Below are 16041 nucleotides of genomic sequence, written 5' to 3' on the forward strand. Positions count from 1 at the left end.
AAAAACTAAAACATTAAAAAGATTATTTTTTTTTTAAATCAAAATAAGTCATTTTAAAAAAAAAACTAAAACATTAAAAAGAATCTATTTTAGTCAGGTTATAAATTAAACCACTTAGTAAATGTTTGAGAGCACTTTGATTATGTTACAAATTTGTTTTTAAATATTTTTTATTAAAAAGTACAAAAAATAATTAATTTAATATTTTCTCAATTCAAATAATTTTAAAATGCACTCATTTCAACCGGAATGTGAAGCTATCACTTAATTAACAAGATTTAACCGAATCAACTGGTTGACATTAAACACAACCCAAATTAGGTTACGAATCTATGAAGAACTGGAAACCACAGAAACAAAACAAAATAAAAAAATCGAAGTTTCAGAGCAATAATTTCCCATCATAATGTATTCATTCTTTTTATTTATTAATTTCATCACCCAACTTCAGTAACATCGCAGGTTGATCACAGCCTGCTTCTTGTTATGATTTATGACCAACAACCTGGCTAGAATACCACAATATTAAATTATACTATTAACAAAGAGCAACGTCACGCGTCACCGTCGTTGGCCGCACCCCCTCGTTTGGCACGGTTTTGTAGCCACTCAACTATATCCCCAAACACCAAATTGACATTCTCCTCGGGCTCGCCGACCAACTGATGCCACATGCCAGGGTAAATCTTCAATGTCCTATCCGTGCTCGCAGCGCGTTCAAACAACTCCTTGGCGCAGGCAGGGTCACACACCATGTCATCACCACCATGCACAACCAACAAAGGCACATCCACCTCCTCAAACCTCCCTTGAAGTTCCTTGCATACTCTGACAAGCTCCAATGCTGTAGCCGCGCGTGGCCTCATTGCCACCCTCTTCGGACTCGCAAACGCCAACTTCGCCTTCCACTCTTCCTTAAACGACACCTCAGGCAACGATCCACGCGTTGGGACCACTCTCCAAGTGGGCACCACCGCTGCCACTACAAACAGTAAATGCTCCAAAGGCCACGGTGGCTTGAACTTGGCACTAATCCCACACATGGCCCCGTTCAAAATCAACCCATCCCACGCGCCTTTCTGGCGTAGCGTAATGTACAGGGCTATTGCCCCGCCCAGCGATTCCGAGTACAAAAAAGCCGGCAGATCTGGCGCGTGATTCTCACGGAACGTCTTAAAATACTGCATGCAGTCTTCCACAACAGGGTTGATATCTGGGATATGATACATCAAGTTGTCAAGCCCATCAGAGAAGCCATGGCCTTGGTGATCAATAGCACAGACAGAGAACCCGTTTTTAGCAAAGAGAATAGAGGTTAGCTGGATGAACCAGCTGGATTCACCGGTGAAGCCATGGACAACGGCTACGCAGCCAATTGGTTTGGTCGGAGGAAGTGGGGTCCACCGTTGAGTGAAGAGCTTGAAGCCCCGGGAGTTGGTTATGTATTCAGAAGAGTGGGTGACATGGTGTTTGGCGTAGAATTCAGTGGGGGAAAGGGTTCCAAACGGGCTTTGCTCGTTAGCTTCTGCCACTGGGTGCTGCACCACCATTTTTCTGTTGGGTTTGTTAGAAGTGAGGGTGGCGCAAGCGGCGGGAATGTGAAGAAAGAAAGAGAAGGGATGGTAGAACGTGTGGATTTGGATTTTGTTGGGAGCTTGGGAGGGTATTTATTTTACTGGCCCGGGGGTGTTGGGATTCGCCAGATTTAACCTTAAAAATATCCAATTTTACCATCAACAATTGTTTATGACAACAATTTCAATTTCTTGGTCTTCGATGCTTTTCTGTTAAAATCCCTTAGCAAGTTCTTTGCAAAATATCGTTTTCTAAAACAAGAAACTACAATATAGATGGAATCTATCATCGATTATGGATATAAAGATTTGACTTAGAGTTTAAGAGATTTGCAAGATTAAATTGATATCAAAAAGATTGTTTTGAAAAAAAAAATCACAATAATTAAGAGAGAGAATTTAAACGGGGAGTCATAATAAAGACTCCAAGGACAAACATGAAAATAGGAAATTGAATAAAGACCGGAATCAGATTGTTTTTGAGATAAAATGCAAAACAATTTTGATAAATCTTAAAATTCAAGAACCAAAACACAAGACTTTAAGGCTTTGGGGGGTGTCATAAGCCCAAGTACACCCTACCGTGGGGCCCCCGAAAGACGTGGCACCATCCACCATAAGTTTTATTTTATTTATTTTTTAAGTAAATGACTAGTCCAAGAAAATGTGCCCCAAATTTCTCCCAAAGAAATCCCGCTTGTGTTCGGGTTAAAATGCTTATCGTGCCGGCTAACAACTACCAAGCCAAGATGATTATTCTAAAAAATCAAAAAAGGAAAAAAATATCCAGACAAGACAAGTTGACCATAAAATGTCTCTCCTTTGTTTATATATATATATATATATATAGCAATTTATTATGTGTTGTTGAGTGATGGATGCCAATTCTTTTATTTAAATTCATTTTTTATATATAAAATCGAGTTAAAATTTATTTTATTAATTTTAGAAGAACTTATGCTACTGCCTTGAAAAAAAACACTGCAAACCACCTAATCATTCCAGGTTTCCATCTCTTTATCAAATAAGAGTTCTTTCGTTCTGCTATTATCAACTTCAAGCTCATCGAAGCATGTCTCTTCGTCTGCTCATCCAAAGAAAACTATCTTAATAATTGCTTTATTCAATGAAAGGAGAGGAGGGTGAGGAGGCGAGGCCTTGTTGATTGCACAGATGTTCCGGGACAGAACTCCCTTTGTTCCTTGCATAAGAGGATAATGCTAACAAATGTTTCCCCTTTGCTAACAGGGACACTCCACCCTTGCAAACAGCATTATCTGAAGATGGATTGAAACATTGAGCATATTCCACTCTCTCAAAGGCATGCCATAAGATTTGATCACAAATCACATCATTTTCCTATTGAGCATAGAAGTCAGTAACCCTCTAGCAATATACACTAGTAAGAAAACTGTACAATCCCTGTTCCACCTTCTGAAATATTATCTCTAAGGAGCAGATTCAGTGGCTTAATCCCTTCCGAAACACCATCATTCCTTGTCTTGATCGACACAAGCTGAAAGAGAAAATATTCATGTCAAATGCTACTCTTTTGTAATCATATAACTAGTGCAGTCACTGTCTTTTTGTATAATCCTTGTAGAAAATAATGAATTTAGAACCCTCAGTTTTCAGTTTACCGGATGAAGCAGAATCCAATCATTTCAAGGGAAGTAACAGGAATCGTCCCAAATACAAGCAATGACCTAGGCAGGTTGATCAAAAATTTAACAGGACGAAAAAGTTTAAGAAATTAACAGTCCAGAAAAGTTGGGAGGGGTGAGTAATAGTTATTCATTTCTTTATCGCCCATATGAAATATCTACTGGATCATAAATCTCAAAACACATGCTTTCCATGTAGTTCTTCACAGTCACTCCACCATATTTCATTGTTTATCCACAACTTAGACCACAAAAACCACCTTAAAACTACCAAAATGAATGATCTCAGTAAGGTACTAGGGATTGTCAAACTGAAACAAATCTGGCAGAAATCTATTTAAAGGCCAACAGGGTGCCAACTACAAAAAGTGATGAGCCAATGAACTCTACAGCATCATTTCCACTTGCAAGAGTTTTCCCCTTATGCTGTTGATTCAAGTCCTTATCCAATCATTTATCATAAAGGGTAAGGAATACTCCTGTCCTTCAAAAACCCATGGTGGTTTTATCAGAAACAAACGTTTAGCTAATTAGAAACACCCCCCTAGCTCATTCATTCTCGTACAAAAACCTCCACTCCTCTGGGCATTGAACTCATGTCCCAGAGTAGTACAAGCCAAATGACTCCTGCTGCTTTGTAGATCAGCTCACAAAGTACACTAGTCCAAAAAAAGAGTAACCACAAGTGATTGATCTTCTCCATCTTCATACATACCCGATAATAATGCCACAGTTCTCAGTTAATTCTTGAGGAATCTTCACCCAAAAAATAGAGTGGCCACAGATGATTGATCTTCCTGGCTTCATACATCAGCCAATAATAACACCACAGTTCTCAATAATTCTTGGAAAATCTTCATTTTTTATTTCTCTAAGCTTCCTGAAAAGATTTCCTAAATGAAAAATCTGTCACTCAACATCTCATAACCCAACCATATTGTCAAAGCCCTGAACTATTCTAAATCCCATCCAGTCAAACAGTCAGGTCGAAGTGGGTTATGCCAATCATTTCAAGATTCAAAAGAAAACCCCATATACTAACAGGCCGTCACAATCAATTCAAATGCTCATACAATACAAACCCTCGAACCATCTCTGGCTTTGTGCTTTCGTAATCTTATTCTTACAGCTAGGAAAAAAGTTAAACAACCATGCAAGAGTCTAGTACTAAATCTAAACACACTAACTCACTTCAAAGAACTCAATAAGTGGCTCTACACCGCAGAGTAATAAAATTATTCGTATCATCGCAAATAGAGTATATCAAAGAATCACTCATATCCTCAGACTTAAGTTCCAACAGAATTCACAGAAATAATAAATTGATTATCGTATCAAAACCACAAACCAAAACCCCACAAATCAAAATCACAGATTACAAACACCAATCCAAACACAAGCCCCAAAAAACAAACACAAAAAAAAATTACTATAAAGGGCAAAAGATCAAGTTTTTACCTCCACAACAGAAACAACAGTAGCAACAAGTGACGAGCATTATAATCTCTCTGCAAATCAAAACAGCTTTAGAAGTTTTTGCTGGTTGTTGTTGGTTAGTACTGTTATCATCACCATCATCCAAGAGTCTTTGCAGGTTGCTGTCGCTACTTTCTTGAGACTTCTGCTTCTTTTCAATGTTCATTCTATGAAGATTCCATTCAAGTTTTTTCAAGTAAGCAATCTTGAAGGAGTCCCTTATTCTCATCGTTGGCCATAGATGCATCTTTCTTTGATATTCTTTGAAAGGCCCCAACAAAGTAGAAGAAATTGCTCAGGCTTGTTTCTTTCTTTCTTTGATTGGGTTCTATAAAGAAAGGTTTTTTTTAGTTTGACTCACAGCACTGACACATTGACAATTTCTTTAGCTGATTAGTTATCTTAAGGTTTGATTACTTTTTACTGTTTACCCTTTATTTTCGGGTCTTTTACCTTGGATCGTTTGCGTTTTTCTTGTTTTTAATGCACTAGGCGTGGAAACCTGTAATTTGGTAACAAAGTGGGCCACTTTGAGTTAGAGGATGGAGAAATCTAGTTCAGATTTGAGGTTAGTTAAACCCACACACAAATACAGAAAAGCCTGTCTGCCTCCTAAGCCTCAACTCTAAAACCCCCTCCACCCCCCCCTCTCCATTCTAAGAGATTAAACAAGCCAGACTACATCTTCTGTTACAGACACCCAGAAACTGCTTATGCTCCTCAACAAAGCCCATTTGGTGTCTCTATGCTGCCGAGTCCTCTTCGCAAACTTGCCCGGTCAGTCACAGCTTATTTCCATACATATCGTGCTTTTTGATGATTTTACATATTTGGGTTTGGCTACAAGTTGGTGATTTAATTGTGTAACTGACATATTTGTTGGGTGAGTTGCGGCTTTTAATGGTGTAGTGCGTGAGTTTATTTTTCCTATTTCTTAATGATTATACAGAAGTCTAAAGTTGCCAAACTGTTTTAGTTTAATTTGAACAAATTTGTGAACATGAAAGGGCCAGAAGAGTTTTGGGTTACTTCATCAGTTACCTCGGTTCATTTATTTTTGAGACAAATACCAAAGTGATTCGCTTTTTTCCAATGAAGGCTTCTGTGCCTTTATATCTTGGAGGAAATCTTGCACCTGTGCCATTTATGTGAAGCAGTTTTAGATAATTTGGACAGGGTCTGATCCTGAAGTTTGATAATTGCATAGTATTTTGTTGAGTAGCATGATTTGATAAAACTAATTTCTTATGTTTACATGGAGGTCTAACTAGAAGATATGATTATCTTGTAATTTTGATTGTCTGCCTAGTAATTTCGTCCCCTTCTTTGGTCTTACTGTCATTTGCTTTTCTTTGGCAGTGAAGAATTTGTATCTTGTTTCCTCATCAATTTCCGACTTTCATATTACAACAGCAAATATAATTGTGATATAGGCCCTTTTAAAGTTGATATTGGCAACAGAAGAAACTACTCAAGCCAGGTTTTATTGAATCCATTAGGTGAAGAGCAACCTGTAAATTCTCAAATCTATAATCATTCCTGTACCAGAGATTCAAGCAGCCCTTATACATCGATTCTCCAATCCAGTAGTCTTCAGCACAGGTTCAAAAAATGGCAAGATCAAAGAAAGCGTAAACTGACGGCAAGCACTTTCAGTGGGGCTATTGGTTTTTGGCGTGGTAGGCGAGTCCAGCTCTGGTTAGAGAAACTTGGTGCAAAAGAACCATTTTATGGTAACGTGGCTATCTGTTGGACCAATGCCAAAGAAGAGGAAGCGCTTGAAAGATATAAGTTGATTACAGGAAATACAATTTTGTTTCCCAGATTTCAGGTCTATGGTAAGAACAACTTAAAAGATGACTGGCTTGCAGCTTCACCTGATGGGATAATTGACAAGTATTATGGGTTGAATTCCAGAGGAGTGTTAGAAATAAAGTGTCCATTTTTTAATGGAGATATGAAAAGGGCTTCACCTTGGAAGCGGATCCCCCTTTATTGTATTCCACAAGCTCAAGGTTTAATGGAAATACTGGACAAGGATTGGATGGATTTATATGTTTGGACTCCTAATGGAAGCAGTCTATTCAGGTTATACCGAGATGAGGCATACTGGGATGCTTTGAAAATAGCACTTTCTGATTTCTGGTTTAACCATGTCCTACCAGCAAAGGAGTTGTGCAGTAAAAATGTGATAACAGATCCCCTGAAGGAATTAGGATCATTGAAGCCTGCGCCTAGGCATGAATTGTATAGATATATAGTTTATGAAAGTAAACATGCTGTTGATAGCTCTCACTTACTGATGCGCGAAATTAATGGGCACCTTCAAAATTGATGCAATTGGACTTGATGAGCCGAGGCATTTCGCTACAGTTTGACTAGTTAACTTGTGTAAGTGTCTTTTCCCTTGATTTTTCACTTGCAGTTATGAGAAAAGTCAAATGTATCTGATATTAAACAAATAATGACTGGCTTGCAGGTGTATTGCATCTTCTTCACTCCAGAATCTTCTTCTTCTTCTTCTTTTTCCCTATTAAATAGAAGAACTACGAAATTTGGCCCAAAAGCTAGGAACAAGGTTAAGTAGTTTGAGTGGAGCCAGATTAGAGAAACTTGGGTTGTTAACAGCAGGTAGCAAACTCAACCTGATTCCTATCCTTCCTCTCATGCTAACTGGTGCAATGTTTTGAATATTTTCAGTCCCAACATGATCATTTTGTTGTCATTATATCACATAAACAACTGAGTTAATGGTTTTACATGGTTAAACCATGTGGCTATGCCATGTCTAATTAGGTGGTATGCTTGTATATTAATGCTTTTTTTCCCCTTAACGGCAGCTTGTCAACTGTGGTATGAAGATTTGGTGGCGAGTCTTCTCTGGACAGACACTCAAACAGAGGCACACATTGAGAGATGGGAGGTCAGTTGTGTTGTTTAATCATCAAGTATTTTATGCAATATCATTATCCCAAAAAAAAAAAAAGCTGCAGTTCGATGTGACGCCTGCTGCCTTAGCGAATATGCATTCCAATGTGAATGGTCATATGTATCCATTGATACTAATATCAACCATCGCTTTAACTGATTTTGCACATGAACACTCCTTACGTATCTATTTTTAATCTCACATTTTAATATCTTCTAACTTCTTACTCTGCTTTCCTTTTCCTTTCAAATGTTTGAACTTCATAGTTACCAGATGGCTACATTTATACTGCAAAGGAAGTTTTATACCATGGCTGGAAGGTTGCTAAACTTTTCTTGAGGATCAAATGGCTCAGAGAATCATCAGTGCTGAAGGCACCCTTTGTTTTGCCAACAGATAAGTCATCCTTGATGATTTCTATTCCTTCCCTGCTCAACCGCCTCTCATTGCCATCTGAAAGCTTCAAAAGATTTGTTGAATGCTCCTGTTCGGATGTCATTTCATAATCCTCATGAAAGCCTGATATATATGTGTGATATCTTAGTGCATTAATGGAAGTGTACTTGTATCAGTGTCAGTTTCTTGCTACCTTGAAATCACTTGATTTACCAAAATAACAGACAAAACCATTGGATTATGAAGGGATTTAATATGCATTTGCTTAAACATGGTAACCAATCAAACATTGAGTCTTAGATAATTTAATGCAAGTGTCATCCTTGATCTCTACCAAAATGAATTTATGCGAGATAGAGAGTCTCCATTTCTTGTGTCATAAATTGCCAATCTAGTATGACATAGGGTAGCCATTTGGTTAGAAATTTGATACATGACAGTGATAGGATAAAATGGGATCCTGATTTTTGGTGTTAGGACTTCAATGTTATTACATGTTGAGAACTAATAAACTGCATGCAAGAGAGGTGTGAGCATTTTACAGTGATTGCAAAGTAACCACTAGAGGAATATAACAACACCACCCCCCCCCCCCAAAAAAAAAAAAAAAAAAAAAAGCAATTGAATAGGAAAACCCGAGTAATCAGATTTTACATCCAGCTGACTTAATTAAAACAACTAGTCACCATACATTACATCACATAAAACTCTAGATTAGGTCATTGATAACTAAAAACTTTAAAACTACAATAGACTATGATGTGCTTGCAAATATCACAACAATGAAATACGAGATATAAATGAAGAGAAGACGAAAATACAGAGAAATTATGAAGACGGAGATCAAGAAAAAAGTAATATTTGCCCCAAATTTACAACGAGACTCGGCCCAAAAACAAGACCTGCAGGTTAGCTTTGCTTCAGCGGCAGCCTTTGTTTATGTTTATCTGACACAAATTTTGGCGGAAGACATGAAAGCTTCATAGACTGATCAGATCAACAAGGAGGTTGAAAAATCCTGGACCATGTGATCATATCCCAGTGCTGGGAACACATGGGGGTCCTGAAAATGCAAAGTGTGGAGTGGTAATACTCGAGGGGTGGAGAGATCATGAAACCAAGAACAGAGGTAGAAGAAGAGGGTGGTGATAGGTGCCATGGTTTTGAGCTTGCTACGCAGGAAGCTTCGTATTGGAGCTTGCTGGTCTTTTTATAATCGTGATTCGTTGCTTTGTTTTTGGATTTCAAACAGGCATAAAGAAAGCCGTAACGGCTATTGAGTCTGATAATCCAAAACTATATGCATGAAAAAGAAATGACGAGTGTGAATCAATTGTCTTGTCTCGTGTTGGGAAAAATCATGATCTTCTATGCATGTCAAGGCTTTTCCAAAGTATTGCAGCCAAAGAAATAGTGGGACAGTGGGTGATTTGGACCCAAGTGACATTATGTCACGAAAAGAAAGAGAAACAGGCATGCAATAAAGAAGCAAGCACTTGCTTTCACTCTGTTGTCAAATCGCTCAAGAAAATTTGACTTAGAAGCAACTCCTTTTATAAAGCCTAGATTCATCATGCATGTTATACAGTCGTCTAAGAAGTTGAGCGTCATTGCTTTGAAATGGCCATCTTAGAAAGGATTCGTGTGTGGCAAGGAGCACTAACTCAACCATAATCAAACTGGGGGGGTTTAGAGACTTTTGAAGTAATCATATCTTGTTCAATTTTTATTTGGGTATTGAAGAACAGTCAAAAAGTAGGTCATGGAGCTGTCAAAACTTGCTAAAGCACCAGAGCATTTTTGTTTGACGATTACAGTTTAACTTTTGACCATGTCATGATCATCCATAATTAAAGATAATGAATGCCCTTCATTGATTGGTGCCGTTGCCGATCATCAGGCAGGGCATTGACAATAGTACGACATGGTCATAGACTAAAACTGATCATCCTCCTATGATAAATACATTTAGAAACATTGCCATTACACACCGACTTAAGCAGGCTTTAAGCTTGTGAAAGCGTGGCTTCTAGTAAAATAAGGTTTAAGTTCGTGAATCTGGGCCTCGGTTTTGAACCCCGAAAACCTAATGTGAGTAAAACTGGGTGCAGTCGGCCATGAAAAATAAGAAATCACTTGCATTGTGAGTAAATGGGCTTTAAGTCTAATTTAGCCTAGAGAAAGGCAAATATTAATCTAACAGAATCTGGGCCTCGCTTTTGAACCCCGGAAACCCATGATTCCAAGCCTTCCCTGTTTCAAAAGGTTCGAGCTTCACATCATTAGCATATTTTTGCCATTTTTTTTTTTTTCCTTTTCCTTCTTCATTTGTCACAAGCTAGCAGAACCAGCTATGCTTCATCGCTGCCAAGAGAGGTTTGAAAAGTATGATCCTTTCAGAGCCATCAACTGTGAACGTTCGAGTCACCTTCATTTTTCAACGTATATTAAATGAGAAGGTCTACTTTTGCAGCTCAGCTACTATAGAATCACTGTGTATAAACATTGTTTAATTTATCTGTTTTGAATAAAATCAGAACTTTTCTGTGAAATATCCTTTAACGTAAATAGCGATCACAGATGACTGAAAAGATACGCAGTTATACGGTGGCAATCACATGCTTAGAAGAACCCCTTCTTCAATGCTCTGTGAAGCAATGTTCGCAAATGAATCGGGAGATTTGTGCCAAGCTTGCTATTTATTTATTGCAGACAAGATATGTAGTGGTTATCGTCTAATCTTTCATTATATCTTTTAGCTAGTTGGGTTTGGACCCAATTGGGAGCTTCTGATTAAGTGATTAGAAAAACATATCTATTTCTAAATTTGCAATGCCAAGAGTAGTGGCGCATGCAGCTAAAAGTGATGTCATAATAACAAGCAAAGGAGTGGTGCATGCAGCTAAAAGTGATGTGATAATAACAAGCAAAGGAGAAAGGGAGACCAGGCTTTACTTAGAAGCACAAAGAAAAGGGAGACCAGGCTTTACTTAGAAGCACAATAGGTGCAAAGAAAGAGAGAACATAACATTGAAGTGAATTCTAAGGCAACCGCCTGAAAATGACAAGGGATAATAAAAGCCTCCCCTTCTCAAAGAGACTTTATCTACAAATTCCATGATTCCCAGACCCTCTCACATTTTCCACACCCCCACAAAAGAAAACCGAAAGGGATAATAAAGGGAAACCACCATGCACGCGCTAGCTGGAGCAAGCACTTCTTCGTTATTCAAGTTGAAAAGAACCCGAGATTTAAAACCGTTGGGCGCTCCTGAATGATCCAAGAGCCTTGACAGCTCCTGCTCTCAAGATGAATTGGTGGTAGAAAGCTGCAATGGCTGCACCAGCGAAGGGTCCAACCCAGAAGATCCACTGCAAGAAAAAATTAACAAGATAATTAAGTGCCCTTTACAAAGTAAATAAACTTCGTTAATTAAATATTTTTTTTAATTTGTGGTAGCATCTAGTGGATGCTTACATGGTCATCCCAGGCCTTGTCTTGGTTGTAGATAACAGCGGCTCCCAGACTCCTAGCAGGGTTGATGCCAGTTCCAGTGATGGGGATGGTGGCCAAGTGAACCATGAACACAGCAAATCCAATTGGAAGAGGAGCCAAAACCTTTAATTAAGAATTGATAAAACATAAATCTGATCAATGATTGTGAATCATAGGACAGCATACAAGCCTTCTCGATGAAAAATTAAAAGAAAAAGGTGCAGACTACAATGAATAAATAAATGGCACCATACATGAACATGTGAAGCATACAAATCTTTTTGGAAGTATAAAAAAAAGATCATTTCATCTCAACTTAAAAAAAGCAAAATTAATACATTACCGATCTTGGATCACATAAAACGTAACAGGCTGTCACCCAAATTCCCAATAGGGCTAAAAGGCCACATGACGTCGAGCAAATGAACTAAAGTCCTTTTTGCTTTAGCTGTATACAATAATGCAAAAGGGCATTGTTCACGTACTAAGAGTCATGGTTAGTAAGGAAGTGATTATTTTTTGAAATATTTTTTTAAAAATGTATTAAAACATAATTTAAAAATAATAAAAATATTTTAATTTATTTTAATGCTCTAAAAATACAAAATTGTGTGAAATAAAGGAGGACCAGGACCCTGGTTGTTGAAATGAAGTTAGCTAGAAACTGTTCCTAGTCAGGGAAAAAGACACTTATCAGACATTGAAAAAACCGAAATCTACATCAAGACAGAGCAGAAAAAGAAGACAGGAAATGGTGAATCGTACACTGTATGAAATAACTTTGATGGCACCTAACAAGTGCAAGAATCAATAATCAGTTACTTTCAAGTTGTTGGCGCATGCAATGACTTCTCATTTGGGTTAGAAATTAAGAGATGCAATAATGGTCCTAATACCACAACCTACTTGCTAAAGTCAAGAGACTCATGCCAGTGGAAATGATCTAATCCCACTATCTATAAAATAGCTAAACATTTCATCTGCGATGGAAGTTAAACCACGTTCTTTCTTCATGTCTAAAGGATTGTCAAAATGTCCTAAAACATTTGGGAACTACTTTCCTACTAAGCAAAAGAAGTTGGAATCACACATCAAAAAAAGGACTTGAAATACAGTTTAGTCATTAATACCTCAGGAATCCAAACCAAAAGGCTCGATAAATGAGTATAGGTGGGCTAATCCTAAGCCACTATAAGCATATATTAAGTTCTTAACCACTTATTTATGGACGGTGACCACACCAGTTGAGTAAAATGAGTAACATTCAACAATTATAGCCCTACGTCGTCTATGCTATGGCAAGCCATCAAGAAAACTAAATGGAAAGAAACAAAACAAACGGACATGAGAGTGTTAAGGGCACATACAGGCACATGGGAGTCCCTCGCACTCCTCTTTGGATCTGTAGCAGAGAAAACAGTGTAGACCAGGACAAAAGTGCCAATGATCTCAGCACCCAATCCAGTGCCGGTGCTGAACCCATCGGCCAAAGTGTTGGCTCCACCACCATACCTCTTGTAGTAAGACTTTTGGAAGGCCTTAACAAGCCCAACGCCACATATGGCTCCTAAGCATTGAGCCACCATGTACATCACAGCCCGGATCAAAGAGACCTTCCTGGCTAGGAAAAGTCCAAATGTCACTGCTGGGTTAATGTGACCCCCTGCACAACAAAGAGAGTTTTTGTTACTCTTGGCTAACGTACGCTGGTTTCACCACACTTAAACAAGAAAGGAACGGTTAAAAAAATCAAGACATGAAGAACCCTCATTTTATGACGTGATATTATAGGTAATTTAGTTGTGATAGTACCAAATAAATCACATTTAAATATAGTAATTAAAAAAAAGAGATCACACGAAAATCACCATAACTTGCTATTTGATATAAACAGGAGAGCTAGTAAAGTCCCCCACTGCTATACTAATTATTTTTATCACAGCTCTAGCCAAAAAATTCTTTTTTGGGACGCCCATTATATCAAATCCTTCTGAAAGGAAATATTCCTTGTAATACAGAGCTGGTTTAGGTGAGATTTTCATGTCAAAAGATTTTGTTTTAATTAATAAAATGTAGAGTTAAAAACGAGAAGTCCAATCCTAAGCTTGTTTGCTGGTATTATCTGGTAAAAAGTATTTGTGCTAACATTCAGATGCACACTCCTCTACAGACACTATAAAAAACGAACATAGTCTAGCTAGAAAATAAGCTAAAGTACGCTGAGAAAGAAATCATAAGTCATTGACTTTATGGGGGAGGAGACACCAAAAGGGAAAAACCCACCTGAAATACCAGCAGTGCAGTATACAAGAACAAAGATCATGCCACCAAAGGCCCAGGCAATACCAAGAATACCAACCCCACCACAAGAATCAGCATTTCCATCAATCTGGCTCTTGTAACCAATAACAGTCAAAACAGTGATATAAAGAAAGAGCAGTGTTGCTATAAACTCAGCAATCAAGGCCCTGTAAAATGACCACTTTGTTAACTCTTTAGCATCAAACAATGGTGCTGGTGGCGGGTCATGGTAGTCCTTCGCAGAGAATGATCCTGCCTCTGCTACTTCCATGTCCTTTGCCATACCCAAAAACCTAAACTTGCTGTATTAAACTTCTCGGAGAGAAAAGAGAAGGGGAGAGAGATTTTGGTCTTCTGGTTTTAAGAGTTGAGCGCAGGTTTGAGGGAGAGAGTAGGGGTATATATGGTGATGAGAGTGGGGAGAGCTAGCTGCCTGATTTCTGTTTTCTTTTCTTTTTTCCATTTCTGTCTTTTTTGTTATTGTTTTCCAATTAATTTAATTTATTTTCTTTTATCTTCTAGATTTATAAATTATTTTTTATTTTAAAATATATTAAAATATTTTTTATTTTTTAAAATTTATTTTTAATATTAGTAAAACAATCCAAAAAAACACAAAAATAAATAATTAAAAATTTTAAGAATACGGTACAACCATAAAAATTGACACCGCCATGGGGGCCCAGGGGAGTAACTTTTCCTCCATCCATCGTAAGCATATCATTTTTTTTATTCGATAATAAAAAATATTTGAAATAATTTATATTATTTTTTATAATTAATTTTAAAAATCATCAATCTTCAAACTAATTCATTAAATTAATAAATTTGAAGAAAAAAGTTTCCCATAAACTTCTATTTAATTCAAAACTTAAATTATAATAAGTGAAGTGTACTTGTTTATCACTTGGATCAATCAACTTGTAAAATTAAATTAAATTATTAATAATATTATATTGTAGAGGAATGAACCCGCATGCGGCCAAATGAGTATGGGCTCTTGTCTTTTTATATTGATCTGGCGTTTGGTAGGTTTCACTTTCACAGGTGCTTAACTTTACCACACCATCACCACCACCTCTCCACTCAGCGGCCCTCTCTCCTCTGTGGGCTGTCACTGAGCCATAAGGTGTGCTGTCCTTGCCACTAGCTCCTGCAGTCTTTTCCTTTTCTTATTACCCACTTGTTTGATTTGTCCATCTCACTTAGTTACCCTTCAAGGATGATTTTCACCCTCTGGTTTCTTCCTCGTTTGTTTTCTAAACAAAGTCTAGGTTATTTTCTCTTTGACTCCAAGGCACCCCTCCTTAGCTCAAAAGGCAAATTTGTCACTGAATCTGTATATTTGAAGCGTATTTCAATACAACTTTTAACTGCATCAGCATTGGGAATGCAACTTTCGTGTGTCTGTCTCCGAGCTGTAGGTTGAAAGCAATTTTTCGTGTTTTAAAATTATTTTATATTTGTGTACCAAAATTATATTAAAAAAACTAAAAATATCAATTTATTTAACATCATAGCAGTAGTCTTTTGGGGTTAGATTTAAAAAACACGGTGGGATTTATATGTATTAGTTAAATAAATAATTTCAAATATATATAACTAAGAAGAGACACATACATAGATAACTACACGCCGCATTGCATAAATAAACGGAACCTTTAACTTGCCTAAAACACGTTAAGGGAAGAAGGCAGAGCTTGTTAGCCTTTGTATTTTGGCTGGAGTCCACCCCCTTTATCAGTGCCAAGGAGAAAACACGTGAGAAGGACTAGCCAGTGGGTCTACCCCCAATTGAACCAGACATGACAAGAGTGGTGAAGAGACAGGGCGGTGCAGACCCACGAGCTGGCAGATAGTCAAAAAATGAACCAAATTCACTGTCCTTTGAACATTAGTGCCTAGCGTCCAGTCCAGTCTCCAGGCGTTGCAACCTCTTAGTGGCTAAACGGTAGAGAAGGAACCAGGGAACAAAAGAGGGGGCATTGAATTTTGATCATTTGAGAGTTTTGAGAGAGGGACACGTGGGTCTCTCTCGGCCAGTTGCTAGAATCATGGACCTTTCGTGCTTTTTAAGAGGAAATTTACTTTTCCCACATGGCAGAGATTGTGGCCTGAGATGGCTTGGCGGTGTACAAAAGTGAACGTTGTGGGGCGTGGTCACCGGGCAGTGGTGGTTATATGGGACCTGATTGCATGGCTACT

The 16041-nt window shown here is 37.9% G+C and overlaps 3 protein-coding genes and 1 long non-coding RNA gene across 7 annotated transcripts; 1 reads left to right on the forward strand and 3 right to left on the reverse strand.

The window, feature by feature from the left end:
- Nucleotides 1-380: 380 nt before the first annotated feature.
- LOC105137095 (caffeoylshikimate esterase) lies at nt 381-1810 on the reverse strand. The gene has a single exon (XM_011042694.1). The coding sequence runs from the start codon at nt 1548-1550 to the stop codon at nt 555-557; it is 996 nt and encodes a 331-aa protein (XP_011040996.1). The 5' UTR covers nt 1551-1810; the 3' UTR covers nt 381-554.
- Nucleotides 1811-2754: 944 nt separating this feature from the next.
- On the reverse strand, nt 2755-5076 carry LOC105137096 (uncharacterized). Its single transcript, XR_844487.1, has 2 exons — nt 4697-5076; nt 2755-3090 (listed from the first exon to the last, which is right to left on the reverse strand). It is a non-coding gene; the product is annotated as an uncharacterized LOC105137096 (long non-coding RNA).
- Nucleotides 5077-5214: 138 nt separating this feature from the next.
- LOC105137097 (Restriction endonuclease, type II-like superfamily protein) lies at nt 5215-8634 on the forward strand. Of its 4 annotated transcripts, none has more exons than XM_011042700.1 (5): nt 5215-5491; nt 6214-7105; nt 7194-7345; nt 7555-7637; nt 7910-8634. In XM_011042700.1, the coding sequence occupies exons 1-2, from the start codon at nt 5428-5430 to the stop codon at nt 7047-7049; spliced, it is 900 nt and encodes a 299-aa protein (XP_011041002.1). In that variant the 5' UTR covers nt 5215-5427; the 3' UTR covers nt 7050-7105; nt 7194-7345; nt 7555-7637; nt 7910-8634. The 4 variants fall into 4 exon arrangements, with proteins under 4 accessions (XP_011041002.1, XP_011040999.1, XP_011041000.1 ...); XM_011042697.1 differs by having other exon boundaries at nt 5216-5491; nt 6074-7105; XM_011042698.1 differs by having other exon boundaries at nt 5216-5491; nt 6074-7105; nt 7917-8634.
- Nucleotides 8635-11004: 2370 nt separating this feature from the next.
- LOC105137098 (probable aquaporin PIP2-5) lies at nt 11005-14205 on the reverse strand. Its single transcript, XM_011042701.1, has 4 exons — nt 13819-14205; nt 12903-13198; nt 11518-11658; nt 11005-11411 (listed from the first exon to the last, which is right to left on the reverse strand). The coding sequence occupies exons 1-4, from the start codon at nt 14117-14119 to the stop codon at nt 11292-11294; spliced, it is 858 nt and encodes a 285-aa protein (XP_011041003.1). The 5' UTR covers nt 14120-14205; the 3' UTR covers nt 11005-11291.
- Between the last annotated feature and the right edge of the window lie 1836 nt (nt 14206-16041).

Source organism: Populus euphratica, unplaced genomic scaffold (genome assembly GCF_000495115.2).
Source record: "Populus euphratica unplaced genomic scaffold, PopEup_1.0 scaffold63.1, whole genome shotgun sequence".
In the NCBI taxonomy this organism is placed as follows: Eukaryota; Viridiplantae; Streptophyta; class Magnoliopsida; order Malpighiales; family Salicaceae; genus Populus; species Populus euphratica.

Coding starts and splice junctions, on each gene's coding strand:
- LOC105137097 (XM_011042697.1), top strand. CDS start 5,460: ATGCTGCCGAGTCCTCTTCGCAAACTTGCCCG. Junction 5,492..6,073: donor CCTCTTCGCAAACTTGCCCG/GTCAGTCACAGC, acceptor TTTCTTTGGCAG/TGAAGAATTTGTATCTTGTT.
- LOC105137098 (XM_011042701.1), bottom strand. CDS start 14,119: ATGGCAAAGGACATGGAAGTAGCAGAGGCAGGATCATTCTCTGCGAAG. Junction 13,199..13,818: donor CTGCACTGCTGGTATTTCAG/GTGGGTTTTTCC, acceptor TTTGTTGTGCAG/GGGGTCACATTAACCCAGCA. Junction 11,412..11,517: donor ACAAGGCCTGGGATGACCAT/GTAAGCATCCAC, acceptor TTTTTCTTGCAG/TGGATCTTCTGGGTTGGACC.
- LOC105137095 (XM_011042694.1), bottom strand. CDS start 1,550: ATGGTGGTGCAGCACCCAGTGGCAGAAGCTAACGAGCAAAGCCCGTTT.